The 21793-nt window shown below is 34.0% G+C and overlaps 1 protein-coding gene across 1 annotated transcript in view; it reads right to left on the bottom strand.

Annotated features, from left to right (window-relative positions):
* ADGRL3 (adhesion G protein-coupled receptor L3) overlaps positions 1 to 21793 on the bottom strand; it is a 584624-nt gene that overhangs the window by 33712 nt on the left and 529119 nt on the right. Inside the window, exons 18-20 of the mRNA XM_042782480.1 lie at positions 16848 to 16874; positions 14138 to 14306; positions 3262 to 3387 (exon numbers count right to left, since the gene is read on the bottom strand). Of these exons, the coding sequence (XP_042638414.1) occupies positions 3262 to 3387; positions 14138 to 14306; positions 16848 to 16874 (322 nt within the window). The remainder of the gene's footprint in view (positions 1 to 3261; positions 3388 to 14137; positions 14307 to 16847; positions 16875 to 21793) is intronic.

The following is a 21793-nucleotide window of genomic DNA, read 5'->3' as shown; positions in this document are numbered from 1 at the left end:
GATCAGTATATTCTTTCTATTCCTTAATTTGCCAAGCTCTCCTCTACAGTATTAATTATTTTCTCTACCTAAAATTTTCTTCGCTGCAAATTCCTTCCTATCATTCAGATCACTATAAAAATATTACCTCTTAACATGATCTTTCCCCACTACTCAATCTAAGTAACTACCCAGATATGCTCTCAGACATTACCAAATTTTAGTTCTCTGCTACCAGTTTACATAATCTGATTTTTTATTTTTGTTTGTTTATAAATTTTCTATCTCCCACTACTACAATGAAAGCTGTCAATAATATGTTTCTTTTAAACTACTGTATCCCCAGAGTTTAAAGCAGTGGTTGGCATTGCATCAAAGAAACTAAAAATCTCTAAATAAAAAAAGTAAAAAATGTACACATTGATATTTCAGAAGTTCTTGACATGAAAAAAGCATTCATTTAATATTTAACTCCCAAAGTTTTATCTTAATATTGGTAATTATTCTAGGCTTCTCTTAAGGAAGACAAAAAATAATAATTTTAAATTAGGTTACAAAAGAAATTTATTATTTTTTTTACTTAAAAAACCAGACTAGACCTAAATAATTATCTTGTTAAGAGGGCTTGTATTATCAATTGGAATAAGTATTACATCATGTATTTTAAAAAGTGAGATTTTTTTTTTAAATAAGAATAGAATTTTACTACAACTATAAAAGTGAAGAAAAATGATACAGCTTTAAAATATAGACCTAAAATAATAATCTGTCATTATGATGCTAATAAATGGTTGTAACTACAGTTTATTGAACACCTATAAGGATTTCTATGTTGTGCATATATGGTTTCAATTTTCACAACAAGCTTAGAAATTGGTATTACTACCACTACTTAAGAGATGAACATACCGAGGCTCATTGAGTTTAATTAACTTGTTCTATGTCATAGCTTCTTAGTGCAAAGGCCCTGATTGAAACCAAGGTCTACCTGCCAAGCAATTTAAGATTATTTCTAAACTTTATAGAAAAGTTTAGAAATACTGCTACACATTATACAACTATTATAACTTAATAAATGAAATTCTCCAATATTATTATCTCATTAATTACATGTATCAATAAAAAGGTAGTGACTAATCACCCAAGTAATATGAAAATCACGTAGGAGCTAACCAGGTTAGATGACATACAGAATCTCAGTAATCTTAAATTGAAGTTGTGGCAAGGTTATTACAAAGGAGGTGATGAGATGGCTCATGGATCATTAGATAGAAGATAAAAGCATGAATTAAAAAAAGGACTTTAAGCTGGAAACATCATCTACGTTTGCCTCTACTCTTATGCAGGACTTTCAATTTCTGATGGGCAAATTTCCAAAAATTCAAGCTCACTGCCGTCGAGTTGGATCCAACTCATGGTTACCCCTCCTGGGGTTTCCGAGGCAATATCTCTACAGAAATAGATTGCCCAGTCTTCCTTCCAAGGAGTGGCTGGTGGGTTTGAACTGCCAGCCTTCTGGTTAGCAGTCAAATGCCTTAGGCACTATACCACCAAAGCTAATTTAGTAGTCCCAAAATCAGAAAACTTGAGCTGTTACATCTATTCCCCTTACTTTGAAACTGCACAACTTCAGTAATGTATAATACACTGTCATGGAGTCGGATCCGACTCAGAGTGACCCCTTCTTGTGTTTCTGAGGCAGTATCACCATGGAAGTAGATTGCCCAACTTTCCTTCCAAGGAGTGGCTGGTGGTCTTGAACCAACAGTCTTCTGGTTAGCATTCAAGTGCCTTAGGCACTACGCTACCAGAGAAATAATCAAACATAGTATATTAATGATTGTGTGTTATATTTATGAATAAGTTTCAAAATCTTGATGAAAATTGTGCTTATTATTTAATCTTTAAGATGATTTGATACATTTGAGAGGTGTATGTTAGTTTTAAAAATTTAATTGATAATGGATATGTGGGTTTATTTTTAAGATAAGAGAGAACTTCAATAATTTTGAAAAAAGTGTTTATAAAACACTGTTCACTACTGTTTATTTACAAGAATTATTCAAAGGCTATTTAGGTTTTCATGTCTGTCTAGTCAAGTGGTTGATGTGTTTGAAAGGATCAGATATATTAAATTTGTAATTATATTTAAAAGGTACAGAGAATTTAAGTTTCTAAGCATATAACTGATGTTGTTTAGGGAAATTTAGTCTATTAAGCTTATAAGCAAATGAGCATTAATCAAGAACAAATGAAGTGATCTTTTATGTTTTATATAAGATTCACAAACGTTGGAAACTATAATTAGATTTGTTGGTTAAATTTAACGAATTAAGAAATATTAAGTTCTTGATTCATAGCTTTGTTGTTGTTGTTATGTGCCGTCGAGTCGGACCTGACTCACAGCGACCCCTCCTTGGGTTTCCGAGGCAGTATCACTACGGAAGTAGATTGCCCATCTTCCTTCCGAGGAGTGGCTGGTGGGTTTGAACCTCCAGCCTTCTAGTTAGCAGTCAAGTGCCTTAGGCACTATGCTACCAGAGCTCCTGATTCATAGCTTTAGTAATTATCAGTTGACATTCAAATCTTATTCAGAAAAACTTAATTGATAACACTAAAATCATTATTGTTTTTCCTACCAAATCATGAAATTTTTAAAATATTAAAGTGTACTAGTCTGAACTCAAACTTACATATTACCTCTATAATGCTACATATTTTATTTGTTTTAATTCACTTTAGCATCTTGGAGTTGCTGAAAGTTGTACAGCATAATCTTTGGGATGATGCTCTGGCCTGAGTAAAAATGGCAGACAAGTTTCCTAAAAGTAAAAATTTCCCTAGTGATGGATGATGTAACCATACTGGACATTGGGATTATATGGTAGTAGCACTCAGACGAGCTAGTCAATGATGGTTTTACATTTTTCTTCATTGTCCTGACTCGTTCTTCATCTCATCAACTCAAAATATGGTACGATACTTATAATGCACAATGCTGAGGAATATTAGGAGAATTCTGAAGTGTCAGATTGATGTAAAATACATGTTTTTTGTTTGCCTGTCTTACAGTTAAACTGATTACACATTTTCATAATTCTATTGCAATTGTGATTTTTTCTATTTCTTTATAAGCATTCCTATTTCTGACATGGTAAAACACCAAAACAACACACATGATGTGTTAAATACTTGAGATAGAAATAGCACTGATCAAGAAAGACCCTAACTCATAATGGAATGTAAATAAGTGATAGTTTATTTCAATTAACAAATATTTACCTGTGAGCCTGTGGAGTAGCGTCCAGGAGTTCGAGAACCAGATGTTTTCCCTGAGCCAATGGAACTCTCTGTACTTTTGCCACTACAGCAATGTGTTCTCAGGCATTTTCCAAATTCTTTTCGTACCTAGCCAATTAAATATTAATTTCTGTTAGTGAGTAATTCATTTTAACTAGAAAGTAAGGTACGAAATGTATGTGAGTTGTATTTTTATATAACTATTATAATCATTTCCTTGTCCTACAGATGCAAGAAAGTCTGTTCAGCACATACTTCACAATATAAAATAATTGTACTAGTATCACCAACCTTGAAATTTTGCATGGGTGGAGTCTTTAACACACACACATACACACATACACACAGACCTCTAATCGTACTATGATGGCACTACTTCTTAGTTCAAAAAACAAAGATACTTCAAAACCCTATTTAGTTTCATAACCTTGATATAAAATAACCTAAGGCTGAGAGGGGATTCTAGTCTTTAGCAGGAGTCTAGTGAGAAGTTAAGATAGAAGGAAAAAAAAAGGACAAAGAGTAAATGGGAGGAATGGAGGGCGGGAAGGAAGAAAAATGAGGAAGGAAGGAAGGAGAGATGGGGGGAGGGAAAGAGAAAGAGAGAGGAAAAGAGGATCAGAGGGAGAGAAGAAAAAAGAGGCAGAATATTTTAAGTGACAGAAAAAGGAATAAGCTGGGCTAAGCATTTCCTTTAAAGGTATAGGTCTGTGTTTGAAGTCAATTTCTCTTAAAAGAAGTAAAATTTGCAACATTAGAATATAAAATTCAAAATATTTGTAACTTATTGCTTCAAAATACTTCAATAACCACAGAGAAAATGATTGACATTCTTTATAGCGTTGCTAATTAAATTTTAAGTCCTGATTATAGTATAAAATAATGGGGGAAAATTAGATAAACGTTTTTTAATTGTTTTGAAGTAGGGAAATATATAAAACACTTATAGGGAAATTTTATATTTAATTATTATTTATTTAATCAAACAACATATATAAAAAATTAAACAATGATTGGTGTAAATTTTACCTCTACTACCAATAACAAGAACAAACCCACCCCCCAACTCTGTATTCATCAACTATGTATACATCTTGGGATATTTTATCATAAAGGTTATATATTCACAAATTTACTGTATGATATAGTACTATGTATACATTATCTTTAACTCTTTATATATGATTTTATACAGATGCATAACTTCCACAATTATTCCAATGCAATTTCATTTAAAACAATGCTATAAACTTATGCTTTTTTAAGGAAGGTTAATTAGAATCAAGAGCTAAAAAAGAACCTGAACGCTATATTAAAATTTTACTTAAAACTTAATATTATATAGTTCTTTCTGTCAAGGATAGTTTAAGTCTGAGCTACAATGTATTCATATTTGTTGGAAGCACTCCTATTTATTGAATGCTTAATATATGGTAGGAACAATGAGACAGACAAGATTGAGTGGTTCATAGCATGGATGGGAAGTGCCTACTGGAGGTAGGGGGACCAGAGAAAGCTTATAGGAGAAAAGACCTTCCAAGGAAATCTTCATAAAACCAAACACACTGCCATCGAGTCGATTCTGACTCATAGTCACTGTATAGGACAGAGCAGAAATGCTCCATGACCTTTCCAAGGCTGTAAATCTTAAAAGAAGCAGACTGCCTCATCTTTTTCCCACAAGGCAGCCTATGAGTTCAGACCACCAATGTTTTTAGTTATCAGCTGAATGCCTTATCCATTGTACCACCAGAGCTCCCAAATCTTCATTTTTAAAAAAATGTAATTAGTCATTTTGAAGGGTGATGTTGAAATAAAGGATAGGGGCAAGAGAGAAAAAGGATTCTAGGTGTAGAGTACAGTGTGAGCAATGCAGAGGCGAGATAGCATGATGTGCTAACTTGTAGGTTTTTATCTTCTCCAGGAAGCCAAGATACAGAGAAAAAGGTCATATAATACATTACATGAATAATAATATTAATGACCTTTTTCTCTTTATCTGAAAAAAAAATGGCAAATGTTTCACATTGCATTTAAGAAGATTTTAAAAAATATATACCCAAAGATAAACCAAACCAAATATACTACCGTCGAGTCAGATCTGACTCATAATGACCCCTCCTTGGGTTTCTGAGGTGGTATCACTACAGAAGTAGTGATTTTCCTCCTTCCAAATCTTTCTTCTGAGGTGTGGCTCATGGGTTTGAACCACTAGCTTTCTGGTTTTCAGTCAAATGCCTTAGGCACTATGCCACCAGAGCTCCCATACCCAAAGATAAGCACTATAAATTATAGCTTAGTAATTTCTACTGTACTTACAAAGCATCTTTAAACACCAAAACATTGATCATAAACTTCTCCCACCTCTCACCTTGTTTTCCCTAATAAATACAATAAATGATAATTCTCTTTGTAGAAGAATATTTTCTTTAATGAAGCAATTTAAATCTAAACAAATACTTCAGGAGACAGAGAGAGAGAGACAGGGAGCAAAAGAACAGGAGATGGGAGGGAGGAAAGAGAGAGAACTACCCCATACTGTCATAAAGGCAGGGATATAGAAACCATATGAATTCATCAAGGGCTATTTGAATTTTCCAAGGAAGGCTAAATGATCTGCAATAATTACACAAACAGCCAGCAAATCAAGATCTCTGATGATGCCAAGTCCTACATTAGCTACATTACTTACTGAATCATTATACTGACTTCACTGTGTTGTGATTTGATTTGAAATCGTAAGCATGTGTTTTAAAAAGGAGAAAGCAAAATAACATGGACCATGTCCATGAAACATTTTTCTTAAGATTACAGTAAGTTATTTGACTGGCCCATTTTTTGCATATTTTAATCTATTATTTCACATGATAGTCCACTTTAATTACCCCTAATTAGATGAGGATATTTTATTCCACTGTGTTGGTTTTTAAGAATATACAAGATAGGAAAGAAAATATATTTACCAATGTAATTATTTCTTTCATACTCTCAGATACAAAACAGTAACAAAACCCTCTTAAACAGTATCAAAGATTTGGCTCCATGGCAAAATCAAAAGTGACTATTTCAATGTCACTAGTAGAAAAACTGGTGACAGTCATGGAAAGTACACTCAAAGAAAGATTAAACATTTAGTTCGATTTTGTTAATAATTAATCACTAAATAATCCTGTAAAGTCTAAAAAATCTCAAAAACAGAATACTTTTTATTTCTCTACTCTAACAATATGAGCCAACATTGTTGTGGTTGTTGGTGGTTGCCATTGAGTCAAGTCCAACTAATGAAGATTTTTGTTGTTGCTGTTAGGTGTCATCGAGTCTCCTCCAACTCATAGTGACCCTAGGCACAGCAGAACAAAACACTGCCCAGTCCTGTGCCAACCTCATGATCCCTTCTTTACTTGAGCCCATCACCGCAGCCACATGTCAATCAATCTCATTGATGGCCTTTTCCTCCTTCATTGACCCTCCACCTTACCAAGCATGACATCCTTATCCAGGAATGGTCCCTTCTGACAACATAACCAAAGTAGGTGAGATGAAGTCTGGCCATTCTGGCTTCCGAGGAGCATTCTGGGTGCACTTCCTCCAGGACAGATTTATTAGTTCTTTTAGCAGTCCATGGCACTTTTGTCATTCTTTGCCAGGCACAACTCAAAAGCCTCAACTTTTCTTCAGTCTTCCTATCCATTGTCCAGATCTCACATGCATATGAGGTGACTGAAAATACTATAGCTTGTGTCAGGCACACCTTAGTCCTCAAGGAGACATCTTTGCTCTTCAGCACTTGAAAGAGGTCCTTTGCAGCTGATTTGCCCAGTGCTCTACTTTGCCTGATGTCCTGACTGCTGCTTCAATTGGCGTCAATTGTAAAACCAAGCAATATGAAGTCTTTGGCAACTTCAATCTTTTCTCCATTTATCATGATGCTGCTTATAGGTCCAGTTGTGAGGATTTTTGTTTTCATTATATTGAGATGTAATCCATACTGCAGACTGTATTCTTCAATCTTCATCAGTGTCAAGTCATCCTCACTTTCAGCAAGCAAAGTTGTGTCATCAGCATATCTCAGGTTCATGATTCTTCCTCTAATCCTGATGCCACGTTCTTCTTCATATAGTCCAGCTTCTCAGATTATTTGCTCAACATAGAGATTGAATAAGCATGGTGAAAGGATACAACCCTGATGCACTCCCTCCTTTGTTTTAACCCAGGCAGTATCCCCTTGTTCTGTTTGAATGATAGTTTCCTGGTCTATGTACAGGTTCCTCATGAGTACAATTAAGTGTTCTGGAATTCCAATTCTTCTCAATGTTACCCATAATTTGTTATGATCCACACAATCAAATACTTTTGCATAGTCAATAAAATACAAAGTAAACATATTTCTGGTATTCTTTGCTTTGAGCCAAGATCCACCTGGTGTCAGCAATGATATCCTTCATTCCATGGCTTCCAAATCCAGCTTGCATTTCTGGAAGTTCTCTGTCAATATACTGCTGCAACCATTGTTTAATTATCTTCAGTAAGATTTTATTTGCATGAGATAATAATGATATTGTTCGATAATTTCCACATTCTGTGGGATCACCTTTCTTTGGAATGGGTACAAATATGGATCTCTTCTAGTCAGTTGGCCAGGTAGCTCTCTTCCAAATCTCTCAGCATAGCCAAGTGAATGCCTCCAGTGGGGCATCCATTTGTTGAAACATCTCAATGGGTATTCCATCAATTCCCAGAGCCTTGCTCTTCAGCAATTCTTTCAGTATGGCTTTGACTTCTTCCTTCAATATTCTTGGTTCTTGATCATATACCAACTCTTGAACCAATTCTTTTTGGTACAGTGACCCTGTGTATTCCTTCTATCTTTTTTTGAGGTTTCCTGCATCATTCAATATTTTGCCCATAGAATCTTTCAATATTGTAACTTGAGGCTTAATTTTTCTTCCTCAGTTCTTTCAACTTGAGAAATGCTGAGCATGTTCTTCCCTTTTGGTTGTCTAACTCCAGGTCTTTGCACATTTCATTATAGTAATTGGCTTTGTCTTCTCAAGCTGCTCTTTGAAATATTCTGTTCACTCTTTTATCTTGTCATTTTTTTTTTTCCCATCTGCTGTAGCATCTCTCCACTCAAGGGCAAGTTTCAGAGTCTCTTCTGACATCCATTTTGGTCTTTTCTTCCATTCTTGTCTTTTTAATGACCTCTTGCTTTCTTCAGGGATGATGTTCTTGATGTCATCTCATAATTCTTCTGGTTTTCAGTCATTGGTGCTCAGTGCATCAAATCTATTCTTTGGATGGTCTCTAAATTCAGGAGGGATATATTCAAGGTCCTATTTTGGCTCTTGTGGACTTGTTTTAATTGTCTCCAACTTCAAGTTGAATTTGCATATGAGCACTTGACGGTCTGTTTGTTCCTGGTTTTGGCTGAAGATACGGTGCTTCTCCATCATCTCTTGCTACAGATGTAGTCAATCTGATTCCTGTGTACTCCATCTGGTGAAGTCCACGTGTATAGCCACCATTTGTATTGCTGAAAAAAGGTATTTGCAATGAATAAGTCATTGGTCTTGCAATTCTATCATGCAATCTCCAGCATTATTTCTGTCACCAAGTCCAAACTTTCCAACTGCTGGAGATTCTTCTTTATTTCCAACTTTTGCATTCCAGTCACCAGTAATAATTAGCACATCTTGATTGCCATGTTCAGTCAATTTCAGACAGCAGAAGTTGATAAATATCTTCAGTTTCCTCATTTTTGGCTTTGGGGGTTGGTGGATAAATTTGAATAACAGTCGTATTAACTGGTTTTCCTCATGGGCATATGGATATCATCCTATCCCTGACAGCATTGTACTTCAGGACAGATCTTGAAACATCCTTTGTAATGATGAATGCCACACCATTCCTCTTCAAATTGTCATTCCTGGCATAGTAGATCACAAGGTTGTCAGATTTTAAATAGTCAAAACTGGTCCATTTCAGCTACTAATGCTTAGGATATCAATCTTTATGTGTTCTATTTCATTTTTGACAACTTCCAACTTTCCTACATTGTAGGAAAACTTCGTACATTCCATGTTTTGATTATTAATGGATGTTTGCAGCTGTTTCTCCACAATTTAAGTTGTGCCACATCAGCAAATGGAGGTCCTGAGAGCTTTAGTTTATCCTTATCATTAAGGTCAATTCTACTCTGAGGAGGCAGCTCTTTCCCAGTCATATTTTGAGCCCCTTCTGACCTAAGGGGCTTGTCTTCCTGCATTGTATTGGATAATGTTTCTGGGCTATTCGTAAAGTTGCCTAGTGATTTATCAGGCAGTGTTTCTCTGCTATGCATAGGGTTTTCCCTGGCCAATTCTTTGAGAAGTGGATGGCCCCTTCCTTATTCCTAGTCTATGTCAGTCTGTAAGCTGTTTTGAGACCTGTGAAATTCTCCTGGTGTTTGAAACACTGGTGGCACAGCCTCAAGCCTCACAGCAACATGCAAGCCCCCAAAGTTGGTCTCTCTTAGCTGTTTGAAACCTCTTTGCCCTCCCCTTACCTGGATCCCATGGCTCTGTCTCATCCCCAACTATTCCCCTGCTTCCTGCCTCTTGGGTGGGGCCTGTCATCTCACTCCCCTTACCTGAAGATTAGTGTGGGCATATTATTGAATTCAACCAGATGGCCTAAAAAGTATTCCTAACACTGTTTCTAAAATTTCAAAGAAAAATATCTGCTTTATTTTGGGGAAAAATAACCAAACAGTCATTCCATCTTTTCTGTATTATCTGATATTGGCCCATGTTATTGACACTAAATAAAAATGACACCAAAATTAAAAAAAAACTCAAAATCCAGAATGGATGACAAAGTAATATTCATAGTATTGATTATTATGAATCATGAAAGTAAGCTTCTAAACCAGGGTTTTAAAACTTTTCCTTAAAGAGCCAGAAAATAAATATTTTAGGCTTTCCATGCCAAGAGACAAAACCAAGGATATTATGCAGGAATTATTTTAAATTTTAAATGTAAACATTTTAAAAGCTAGCAATCATCCTTGGCTTATAGGCTGGCCAAGTAAAAAGCAACTGGCCAAACATAGGCCAGGATCTATAGCTTGCAGAACCCTATTCTAATGAATCACTAAATAGAGCTTGATAATGTATAAATATTGTTTGAAATTTAACATATGTTATATATACTACTAGATGTGTTTTGAGATCCTGAAGTTCAAAATCTCCACCTGAATTTCAAACATAATTTCTAATTATTCCAATGATATATATTTATAAAATAAGAAAAATAAAAATCATATTTAGGAAAACTGTACTAGGTATCAGCTAATAAAACACACAATCACCATAATTTATGTATAAAGTTAAAAAAAAATTGTTCTAATATGTAGAAAATGTCTTTATTTACTTTAAAATTTAAAAACTATGTTAGTCCAAATTTCCAGATAATTTATAAAGGAAAGATGACAGATAATCTGATCCAGTATAGTTCAAGATGTTATAATTGATTATGAGGGCACAACAGTCCCTTCTTTTCATGGACGTAAATACAACTTTTTCCTGTTTATACTCCCATCTATCCCTGTTTATTTTTCTTCAAGATCAGTTATGCCTACCTTTTATCTAAACCTAGGTAGATATTAAGGAGCTCTGGTGGCATAGTGGTTAAAGCATTTGTCTGCTAACCAAAAGTTTGGTGGTTTGAACCTACGAGCTGTGCCATGGGGGACAAGTTGAAGCAGTCTGTTTCCATAAAGATTTATAGGCTTGGAAACTCCCAAAGTGTTCCTATGAGTTGCAAACAGCTCAATGGCATTGGATTAGGTTTGTTTACTTAGTCTCTGACACTTTGAAATGTTCTACAGTGCTCACCACTGTCCACTTTTTGAGGTTGGGCAATTTACTGTAGTGACACTGCCTCAGAAACCCAAGGAGGGGTTGCTATGAGGTGGATCCAACTCAACATCAGTGAGGAGTCAATTCATCTTGATTCTTATTCTTCTCCTCTGACACCCTCCATCTTTCATCTCTATTCTTTCTCAACTTTTACCTGTCTACTATTCTTTAAACTTTCCAAATGTGAAAAGAGTCTAGCTATTTGTTTCATCTATTTCCTCTTCTTTCTGGGTAAAATAGCTATACTGGGCTTCCCAATCATCTTTAACAGTTAGAAAGTACCCCCAAGTGAGTTATAGTTGATAGAATGCACATGGAAGAGATATGAGCCACTTCTAGAGCTTTTACACAAAATCTTCCCTTTGCCTGACTTCTCTACTGGATATCAGCATTCAATGTGATTTTGTTGAAGTTGGATGAGGCTCCAGCAGCCTGGGTCCATTCACAGGGCACTCTCATCATTTAGACCATGAGTAAAAAATAAATAATTAATTAATTACTAGTTTAAGTCACCAAAATTTGGGAGTTTCTGTTGTAGCACATAGATAAAGTATACAACAAGTATTGGGGACATATATACATTCTAACATAACATCTTTTCTAAGGTTAATTTCAATCTAGTAGATTCTAATACAACATCTTTTCTATAATCTACATTTATATGCTCACTTTATCATTTCCAGTCCTGTCTGTATTTGAGATCATGTCAACAAATTTTAGATACCTACCATCACCTAAAATTGAAACAGAAAAAAATTAAACTCATCTTGACTAGTGGACATCCTTCTTTCAGGTTCCACTACACTCTCAAAGCAGAAATCCTGGATATAGACATCTTTACCCGTTATTTTCTTTTTCTGAGACAAAACCTGGCTTTGATGTTTCTCTTTTAGAATTTTTTCTCACCTTTTCCCACTACATTTTCAGAGCCATCTTTTTTCAATGTCTCATAATTTAGTTATAAATATGAGAGCTTTGCAACTGATGATTTTTATTAGTCTAAAGAATCTTCTTAAAAGCAATATTTTTTCGCAACAAAAGAAAGACTCAGCATCATAGTCAAAGCTTTCCACAATTTGTGTTGTTTATGCTTCTCTAAGGATATATAAGGAACTCTGGTGGCGTAGTGCCTAAGGCATTCAACTGCTAACTAAAAGGCTGGTGATTCAAACCCACAAGCCACTCCTTGGAAGGAAGTTTGGACAACCTACTTTCATAGTGATACTGCCTCAAAAACCCATGGAGGGGTGTCTATGACTTGGATCCGACTGGATGGTAGTGAGTTTTTTTTTTTTTTTTTTTAACAACATATATCATCACATTCACTATAAAACATTCTTCAGTTACGATATCATCTTCACTCTCTTTCTCATGGGGCATGCTCAAACTTTAAATATAGAAATTATTATTGTGTTCTCACCACTTAGAAAGCTGTTTACTGTGGGAGACATAAAGACAATAAAAAGGTAATTAATGTACTATATACCAATGTAATCCTACACCTGAGAAGGTAACAAGATGGTGTTATGGTAGTCATCACATACCCACATAGTGGGATACTGAGTTTCTGGCAAAAGAATTCAGCCTCCAGACACTTCAAGTACACGTTTTTGAGCAATGCACAAGTGAAGAAAATAAAGAGTGAACACAAACTTCATGAATTTAAAAGAATAAATTCAAACAAATAAAATATCCACAGAAATAAACTTAGTTGCATGTGGTGGTCTATGAAGGATGGAATTTACAGCCAACTTTTATAGACCTTTACTATGTTCTATTATTGTATTATACTTAAAATGTAACATGTGTTAATTTAAATGATTCTTACAAAAATCATAAGGTAGGTATTCACTCTTTTCATTTCTGTTATGCTACACCTGTGGAAATTGGGGTATGGAGAAGTTAGTTAATAACTTAACCAAAGTAAAACAAAGTTTTAACAGAGGAACTGATTCAAATGAAGGCAATCAGGCTCTGTGATTTATATCATTAGAGCTATAGATAAAACAAACTCACTGCCATTGAGTCGATTCTGACTCACAGCAACCCTCATTGGGCTACCAAGGTTGTCAATCTTTATGGAAGCAGATTGCCTAATCTGTCTTCAATGGAGAGGCTGGTGGGTTTGAACCACCACCTTTTAGTTAACAGCCAAATGCCTTAACTACTACACCACCAGAGCTCCTGAGCTATACATAGCACATTTTAAATAGAGTTAAAAATGATAAAATTAGAAAATCAATATTTTTTTAATTGCAATAAAAGTAGTTAGCTGCTAAAATAAATTTTTCAATTAATATTTTATGCCCTTATAGATGTAAAACTTCAAAACATAGGCCAGTATAAAATTTACATATTGCATTCTAATCACCAAATTAATTTATTTTATAAATACTTTTAAAGAAAATAAATACAGGGCTGATTACTAAATACTTCATCATACATTAAAAACTATAAATTTATACTATTTTACCATAAATTCTCTAGATATTTATACTTTCTAGTGTAAACTGGTTTTTACAGCGAGATACATATATTTATAGAAATATATGATATATATTTTACATAAGATATATTTTATATTTGATACCCTAGGCCATGATATATATGTCCTATGCCTTCATGATATCTTAGAAAAGAATTACAACCTAATATATAAATTTTGTGTGTCTGGGATATAAACTTTATAGACTTTATAAGGTCAAGTCCAGAAGAAAATGACTGCTATTTATAGTCCAACTTATAAAATATTTTGGTTTCAGTTTTTGCTGTTAAATCCTCCCATCAATGATTCTGCTGATATTTGTTTGTTTTTCCTTTACTATTATTAGTAACAATTAATGAAGTAATATATTTATTTCTTAGAAAAAAAACATATCAAGATGATGTATTTAGAATATGGTTGCTTTGTTGTCATGAGACATATGCTATTTATTCTTGATTAGAAAATTCTAGCTTACCTTCTTCTGTAGGACACAATGGAAAATGAATATAAACATTCCCTGTAGAGAATTGAAAATGGTGAAGAGATACGCCATGATGACTGTGCTTTCATTAATATACATGAGTCCAAAGGCCCAGGTCAATCCTAATAGGCAGAGAAGAGCTATTGCACCTATAACCCATGACCTGTAAAAATAAAGAGGAAATTAAGAGTTATCAGATGATTAGTTTTTAATCAACATAATCATAGCAATCAATAATATTAACACTGAAAAAAAAAATGTTACGCTTAGCTCTATTGACAGAAAATGTAAGACAGGTGGTGTAAGTGCCTTAAGAATTTAATGGGGACAACATGTTTTCAAGCTTGAGGAGGTATATGTGAATGAAAATGTTATGGACACAGAAATCCATTTAGACTAAAGCAAATTTGTACCATAAATTATTCCTGTATTTGCAGCAGAGAAGCACATATGCAAATGATATGGAGATGTAATTATGGTGAAGGGTAAGGAAAAAAAAAATCTATTAAGCCATGTTAGTCTTTACTGGTCTCACTAGTATGATAGTATTTATTTGATTGGACTCTCTTTGTGCTTGATCTTATATATTTTACCCCATTTTTCCAAATTTCCTATTTTTCCATAAGTTTTAATGCTCACTCACAAAAACATATCTCATATTAGCAGGAACCAGTATTTGGAGTACATGTATGAATTTTGGAAGTTTTATTTGTCTTACTCCATAGCTATGTAGAACAACTGTGAAGTTTAGTGGATACGAAAAAAAAAAAATGCACTCTGCATCATTATCTACTTTCTTTCAGCATTTTAATTGCTGTCTTATAGGTTACGTTAAACCTAGATTTTGGAAATCAGGTACTTGGACCACCTGATGAGAAGAGGCCTTTAGGTTCAGGGCACTTTTATCTCTTTTTGAATTTAAACTCAAAAGAGAAAATGAAGCTGAGAATGGTGATGGAGTGGTATGAAGAGGTAGTCTAGAATGGAAGGCAAATTCTCACTTTCATTCCATTCTCTTCATTTCTGCCAAGGTGATATCCACAAGAGTAATAAATAGGTGACAAAAGTCCACATTTTTGATCATATGTTATTTATTTACTATAACATAAAGTGGATTCTTCCAATAGATGGCAATCCAACAACTGAAGCTGGAATCCTTCCCAATTCCTCTTTAGGTAAATGGGAGAATATGAACAAAAAATTCTAGATCTCTATACATTCAAGAATTCACTCTTTTCTTTACTAGACCTCCTTCTGTGAACAGAGTGAACTAATTTCTTTTCATGAGACTACTATTCTTCACTTATATTTTCTAAGCAAGAGCTATATATGGGAATTGAAACTTTGTAAACTAAAGGAAAAAATCATTATGCTGAGTTAATGATAATCTAAAGCTGAGTTCAGTATCGTTTCAGGGAAATCTACATCTGAAAAAACATATAGTCCCACAGTAGTCAATTATTAAAACCTTATTAAATTTTATCTTAAATATTTAATATTTTATATCAAATTATTAGATATTAGACTATGTTTCAGGTTTAAATATCCACTAGATTTAATATGTTTAATTTAAAACATTAACATTGTTGACTATGGAATCCGTAAGGGGGTTTGTATGTGGTATGTTTGCTTATTTGAATGAGAAAACTTCCTAGATGTTAATATTTTATAACTGAATTCAGAACTTTCAAGGTAAAGCAATCAGCTTCTTATAGATATTAGAAAAAGGAAAAATGGGAATAACATTGCAAGACAAAATTGCTATTTAGGTTTGGAAATAAAATGATAGGTTAAAATATTGAAGTCAGCTATTATTCACCAGATAATGCATGAAGGAACCAAGGGCTGAAACCATATAAAGCTGCAATGATCTCTAATTCTAAATAAATAAATAAGCAAGAGCATGAAGAAGTAAGTGAAATGGCATTGGAGAAAATGAAAACAAAGGACTCTTCACCAGAAGAACAAACTGAAAGTTTACAATAAAGTCACCCTTAGGTTGTCAGTCTTAGTTTATTGTTGCAGGATATGTGGTTTTAAAAGGTACATAGAAAAAAATTCCAAATATTACCATATAAGTTTATTTTTTTAGATTGGTACAGACTTGAAGCTTTGGTTCAGAACCTTAAAATATACATTCATAAACAACTAGATCATAAGTAAGGTAATAGATGTCAAATTTGAAGGAGATAAATTTGTTTATGTATGATGTAATTTTTGAGGAGGATTTTTTCCTTTCTAGTTATTCAATTTAACAATTCATTAATATCATTTGCAACTGGGTAGTTTCAAACACATAAGATCATTTTGAAGATAAGCCACTAAATCACAAAATAATTTTAAATGAATGATGCCCAAATAAACAACAGAAATGTGGACATATGTAGACAGAGAAACACATCACAATGGAAAGGAAAAGCTATTGAAAGCAAAACAAGTCTGTACCACATGAAACTGCTATTACTGTTGCTCTGAATTCAGGTGATATCCAATCAAAAGAAGTGATAGAGAATATCTCGGCAATACACCTGCAGCATATTTATTCTGCATAAAGTTGTATGCCTGATTCTTTGCCTGCACAGTTTGCTCTTCTGCCTCAATGTGAATGACAGAAGCTCTAATGATTTTTCAGTACTGATCTGACAGCTGGTTCATGGGACCACACTGATAAATGGAATTTATCAGTCATTCAGGTCATTCTTACTTGATGAAGGGTCTGTTATCCTCATAGCTAAAGAATGCACAGACATAAAGACAAGAACACCAACATTAGTATTTTATGACAAAGAATTTCATATGAATACTACTATCCTGGTCCCCAAAGGCCTCTGTCTCCCACTTTCCCATTATATTCAGAAGGTAAATCCGAAAATGACCATGTCAGTCTTTAAATTACAAGGAATAAAATCAATTTCACAATACTGAGATATCCCTTATAAGACTCAAAAATTCCGTTTTTTCATCATATACTCATATTACTTGTGACTTGACAGAGATATTTATTTCTTAGAGACCACATTTCTCAGGAAAATAAAAAAATTTATGAACAATCTGGAAAAGGCTTGGAGGCATACTTAACATGACAGATTTCATGTTTCTTAAAGGCATTCTGTAATATTAGCAGGTAAGATTCTTTAATTATGGACAGTAAACTTTTAAGTAATTTCAATTCTCAGATAATCTACCTGAGTTGAACCTGAACATTGTAATCCTTTGAAAATTATTGTTCTTGACGAATTTAAAACTTTCATGTAGTGAGAAAAAGAAAAAAAAAAAATGTAGTGATACGAAACTATAGTTCCTGCTAAATGTCAATCATATTTAATAGCTTTTTTATAATTCTGATGAATTAAGATTCCAGTGCCAAATTAGGAAACATGTTAGAAACATTTTGGACTATATTTTTGAGTTTCTGCTTATATAATATGATGCAATAGAAAAGCAAGAAAGAGCTGCCTGTTCTTTTCTTTTCCCTCATGACAGGCAATACAGAGTTATTACTAATTTTATAAATTATACACACACAACTAATGTTCTTAGAAATGTCCCAACTATGGTGCATTTTGCATAAAGAGAACTACTTATAAAAAATAAAGCAGCAAATAAAAAATAAAACAGTCTCTAAAATGAAATGATAAAGAACAGAGTGAGAACCAGAGATTTGAAACCAGATTGCCTGCAATTTACATCCTGGCTACACCACTTACTAGCTGTTGATCTGAGTTATAAATGAACTAAGCTCTGGTTGTGTCAATTTATACAGCTATAAAATAGGTATTATTACAATGTAACTTTCTCATGATAGTGGAATGAGTCATTATTCATGAAGTGCTCAGAATAGTGCCTGACATATATTAAGTGCTCAATAAATAATAGATGGTAAAGAATATAACATCAATTATATAAACATAGAGTAACTATATTCATTCAAAGATGTTTCACTACAATGGAGTAAAGAAGTTGCCAAAATATGCTTGTAAATGGAGAAGGGAGAGCTAAGAACTGTGCTCTTGAATACAATGACTGTTAGCCACCTATGGCTATTAAGATTTAAGTTTATTAAAATGAAATAAAATATAATATCAGTTTGTCAGTCCCTCTAGTCATATTCCAAGTGTTTAAATGCTTCCCACATCTAATAATTGCCATATTGAAGAGCACAGTCACAAAATATTTCCATTCTCACAGAAAATTCTATAGGACAATGCTGGCCTAGGAAATCCAAAGAGAGTTGTCAGCAGGAATTGGAGATCTAAGAGGTATTTAAATGGTGTCACGGACTACTGAAAGCTAGAGAGAAAAGAATTTCTAGGAATGGATGCTATTTCAGAATTCTGAACCATACCTAGGAAGACAATCCTCCATTTATATTAGTATTAAAAAGCTATAAAACATAATTATGTGATGTATATTACACATATTGCCATTACATAAGTATATTCCATATTTGATGGGAAATTCACAATTGGAATGACTTTATCTGAATTTTTAATAGTACAATATCAAGAAGGAAAATTAGGTTGTTTTTGTTAGGTGCTGTAGACTGGATTCTGCTTCATAGCAGAATCCTATGTACAACAGAATCAAACACTGCAGTCCTGCAAACCTTGCTTTGCTTGAGCCCATTGTGGCAGCTAATGAGTCAGTCCATATTGTTGAAGGTCTTCCTCTTTTTCACTGACCATATAGTCTACCAAGTATGATGTCCTTTCTGACAGTTTGACTAGACACAAAGTTTCACCATCCTTGCTTCTAAGGAACATACTGCCTGTACTTGATCCAAGACATATTTGTTTGTTCTTCTGGAAGCCCAAAGTATTTTCAATATTCTTTGTCAATGCCATAATTCAAATGTACAAATTCATTTTTATTCACTGTTCAGCTTTTGCATGCATATAAAGCAATTGGAAATACGATAGCTTGAGTCAGGAACACCTTAGTCTTCAAACTGACATCTTTGCCCCTTTACACTTTAAAAAGGTCTTTTGCAGCAGATTTGCCCAGTGCAATACGTTGTTTCATTTCCTGACTGCTACTTCCCTGAGCATTGGTTATAGATCTAAGTAAAATGAAATTCTGGACAACTTCAATTTTTCTCCATTTATTATCATGTTCTTTATTAGTTCAATTGTGAGGAGTTTTGTTTTCTTTATGTTGAGGTATAATCCATACTGAAGGCTGTAGGCTTTGATCTTCACTAGTAAGTTCTTCAAGTGATCTACACTTTCAGAAAGCTGGGTTGTATAATCACCATACTTCAGGTGGCTGATGAGTCATCCTCCAACTCTGATGCCTCGTTCTTCTCCATATAACTCAGCCTCTCAAATTATTTGCTCAGCATACAGATTGAATAAGTATGGTGAAAGGCTACAACTCTGATGCACACCTTTCCTGATTTTAAACCATGCAGTATCCTTGTTCTGTTGAAAGGACTGCCTCTTGGTCTATGTACAAGTTCCTCAGGAGCACAGTTACATGTTCTGGAATAGCCACTCTTCACAATGTTATACAAAAATTGTTATGATCTACACAGTTGAATGCCTTTGCATAATCTATAAAACACAGGTAAACATCTTTCTGGTATTTTTTTCTTCCAGCCAAGATCCCTCTGACATCAGCAATGATATTTCTCATTTCACGTCCCCTTGTGAATCCAGCTTGTATTTATGGTCCTTCCCTGTTGATGCCCTGCTGCAACCATTTTATAAATATTTTCATAAAAATTTTATTTGTGTGTGATATTAATGATATCAAGAGCTCTGGTAGCATAGTGGCTAAGACACTTGCCTGCTAACCAGATGGCTGACGGTTCAAACCCACCAGCCACTCCTCGGAAGGAAGGTTGGGCAATCCTACTTCCGTAGTGATACTGCCTTGGAAACCCAAGGAAGGGTCGCTATGAGTCGGGGCCGACTCGACGGCACATAACAACAACAACAACAACAATTAATGATATCACAGAAAAGTTATACCCGTTAACATGTAGGAATACATGTGAAAATGCTCTATAAATTGTGTTAAGCTATAGGAACGTTTAAAAAATTAAAACACAAAGTTTGTGATATAACTTCTGATGTGACGTATTTTATATTTATTATGAAATAACAGAAAAGGTTTTAAGGTGTAATTTTGTTGTTGTTGTCAATTATGGAATCAGTCAGTTGCTCAATTCAATAACCATGACTGTATTTCCAGTTTCAATTACAATTAGCTGTAACCATTCGTTGACATGCTGTCCATTGGGATGTCAGTAAAAATGAATTGTAACATTCATGGATCTTAAAAAATTGGAATTGGGCTCCCCTAATCATTTTCTCCTTCTCTTTGCCTAGGAAAAGGTAACATTAGACTCTTAGACCCAGGAAGAGAACGTGTTTAGTGACTGAAGGCACTGTATCAGATCTTGACCATCTACTTTTAAACCTTATACAATAGAGTTTGTTGTTGTTGTTATGTGCCGCCAAGTCAGACTGGAGTCAGAGTGACCCCTCCTTGGGTTTCTGAGGCGGTATCATTATGGAAGTAGATTGCCCAACCTTCCTGATAGAGTTTAGGGCTGCATATGTTACAGTTCTTTTTTTTTTTTTTTAAACAGGGAATTAGCCTGGGCAATGACTAATAAAATATTTCTATTTTTATCTTTCAGCTGTAAGAATTCACAGTTCATGTTCAAAATAGAATTTCATGCTTACAAAAAATTATTCACTAATTTTGCCTCTACATTAACATGAAAAATGCACAATGTTTGAACCTCCAGCCTTCTGGTTAGCAGTCAAGTGCTTTAGCCACTATGCTACCACAGCTCCTTTAGATCATTAAAGGTTACCTATAATAATATGTCAATGTCTTCCATCATTTCTGTCAGATATTCTATTGGTTTTGAGAATTCAGTTTTATAAATCTTTTCTACCAAATCCAAATTAAATTGATGGTAAATTTATACTATGTCACAGTTGTGTACATTACTGAGTCATTTTTTTTTAATTCAAAATAACTGAATAATTTTCATTTATGATGTGCCAATGAAACTTCATTTCAACAAATCTCCTTTGAGATTGTCTGAATAAAACATGCAATTATTTTGAGATTTTATAAAAAAATATGTACATAAAGGCCTAAAATGGTTTTGGCAGATGTTAACAGTAATCTACAGAATATGTGGAATTTATAAGTCATTACATATTGAAAATGAAGGAAAATATCAGACACATAAAATTTTCAAGACAACAAACAAGAAAAAATTATTCCTTTCTTTAGAAATAACACTTTTTGCTAAAAGCGTTATTTTATTTTTTTTATCCTTACCCCAAAACCAAAAACCCAAACTCACTGCTTTCGAGTCATTTATGACTCATAGTGACCCCTTCTTGGGTTTCAGAGGCGGTATCTCTACAGAAGTAGATTGTCCAATCTTCTTTCCGAGGAGTGGCTGGTAGGTTTGAACCACCATCCTCTGGTTAGCAGTCAAATGCCTTAGGCACTACACCATCCTTACTAATAGGTTAAAATTTTTATTTAACCATATGTTTCATGAAATCATCTTTAACAAACAACCAACATTAGAATCGAAATCAGAATTTTTAGAGGTCTTTGTTTAAATAACAATTATATATTCTATGTTGTTGTTGTTGTTGTGTGCCGTCGAGTCGG

The sequence above is a fragment of the Orycteropus afer genome, unplaced genomic scaffold, assembly GCF_000298275.1.
Source record: "Orycteropus afer afer isolate SDZICR_OR568_19922 unplaced genomic scaffold, OryAfe1.0 scaffold00335, whole genome shotgun sequence".
In the NCBI taxonomy this organism is placed as follows: Eukaryota; Metazoa; Chordata; class Mammalia; order Tubulidentata; family Orycteropodidae; genus Orycteropus; species Orycteropus afer.
This window is presented reverse-complemented; position numbering and strand designations above follow the sequence as displayed.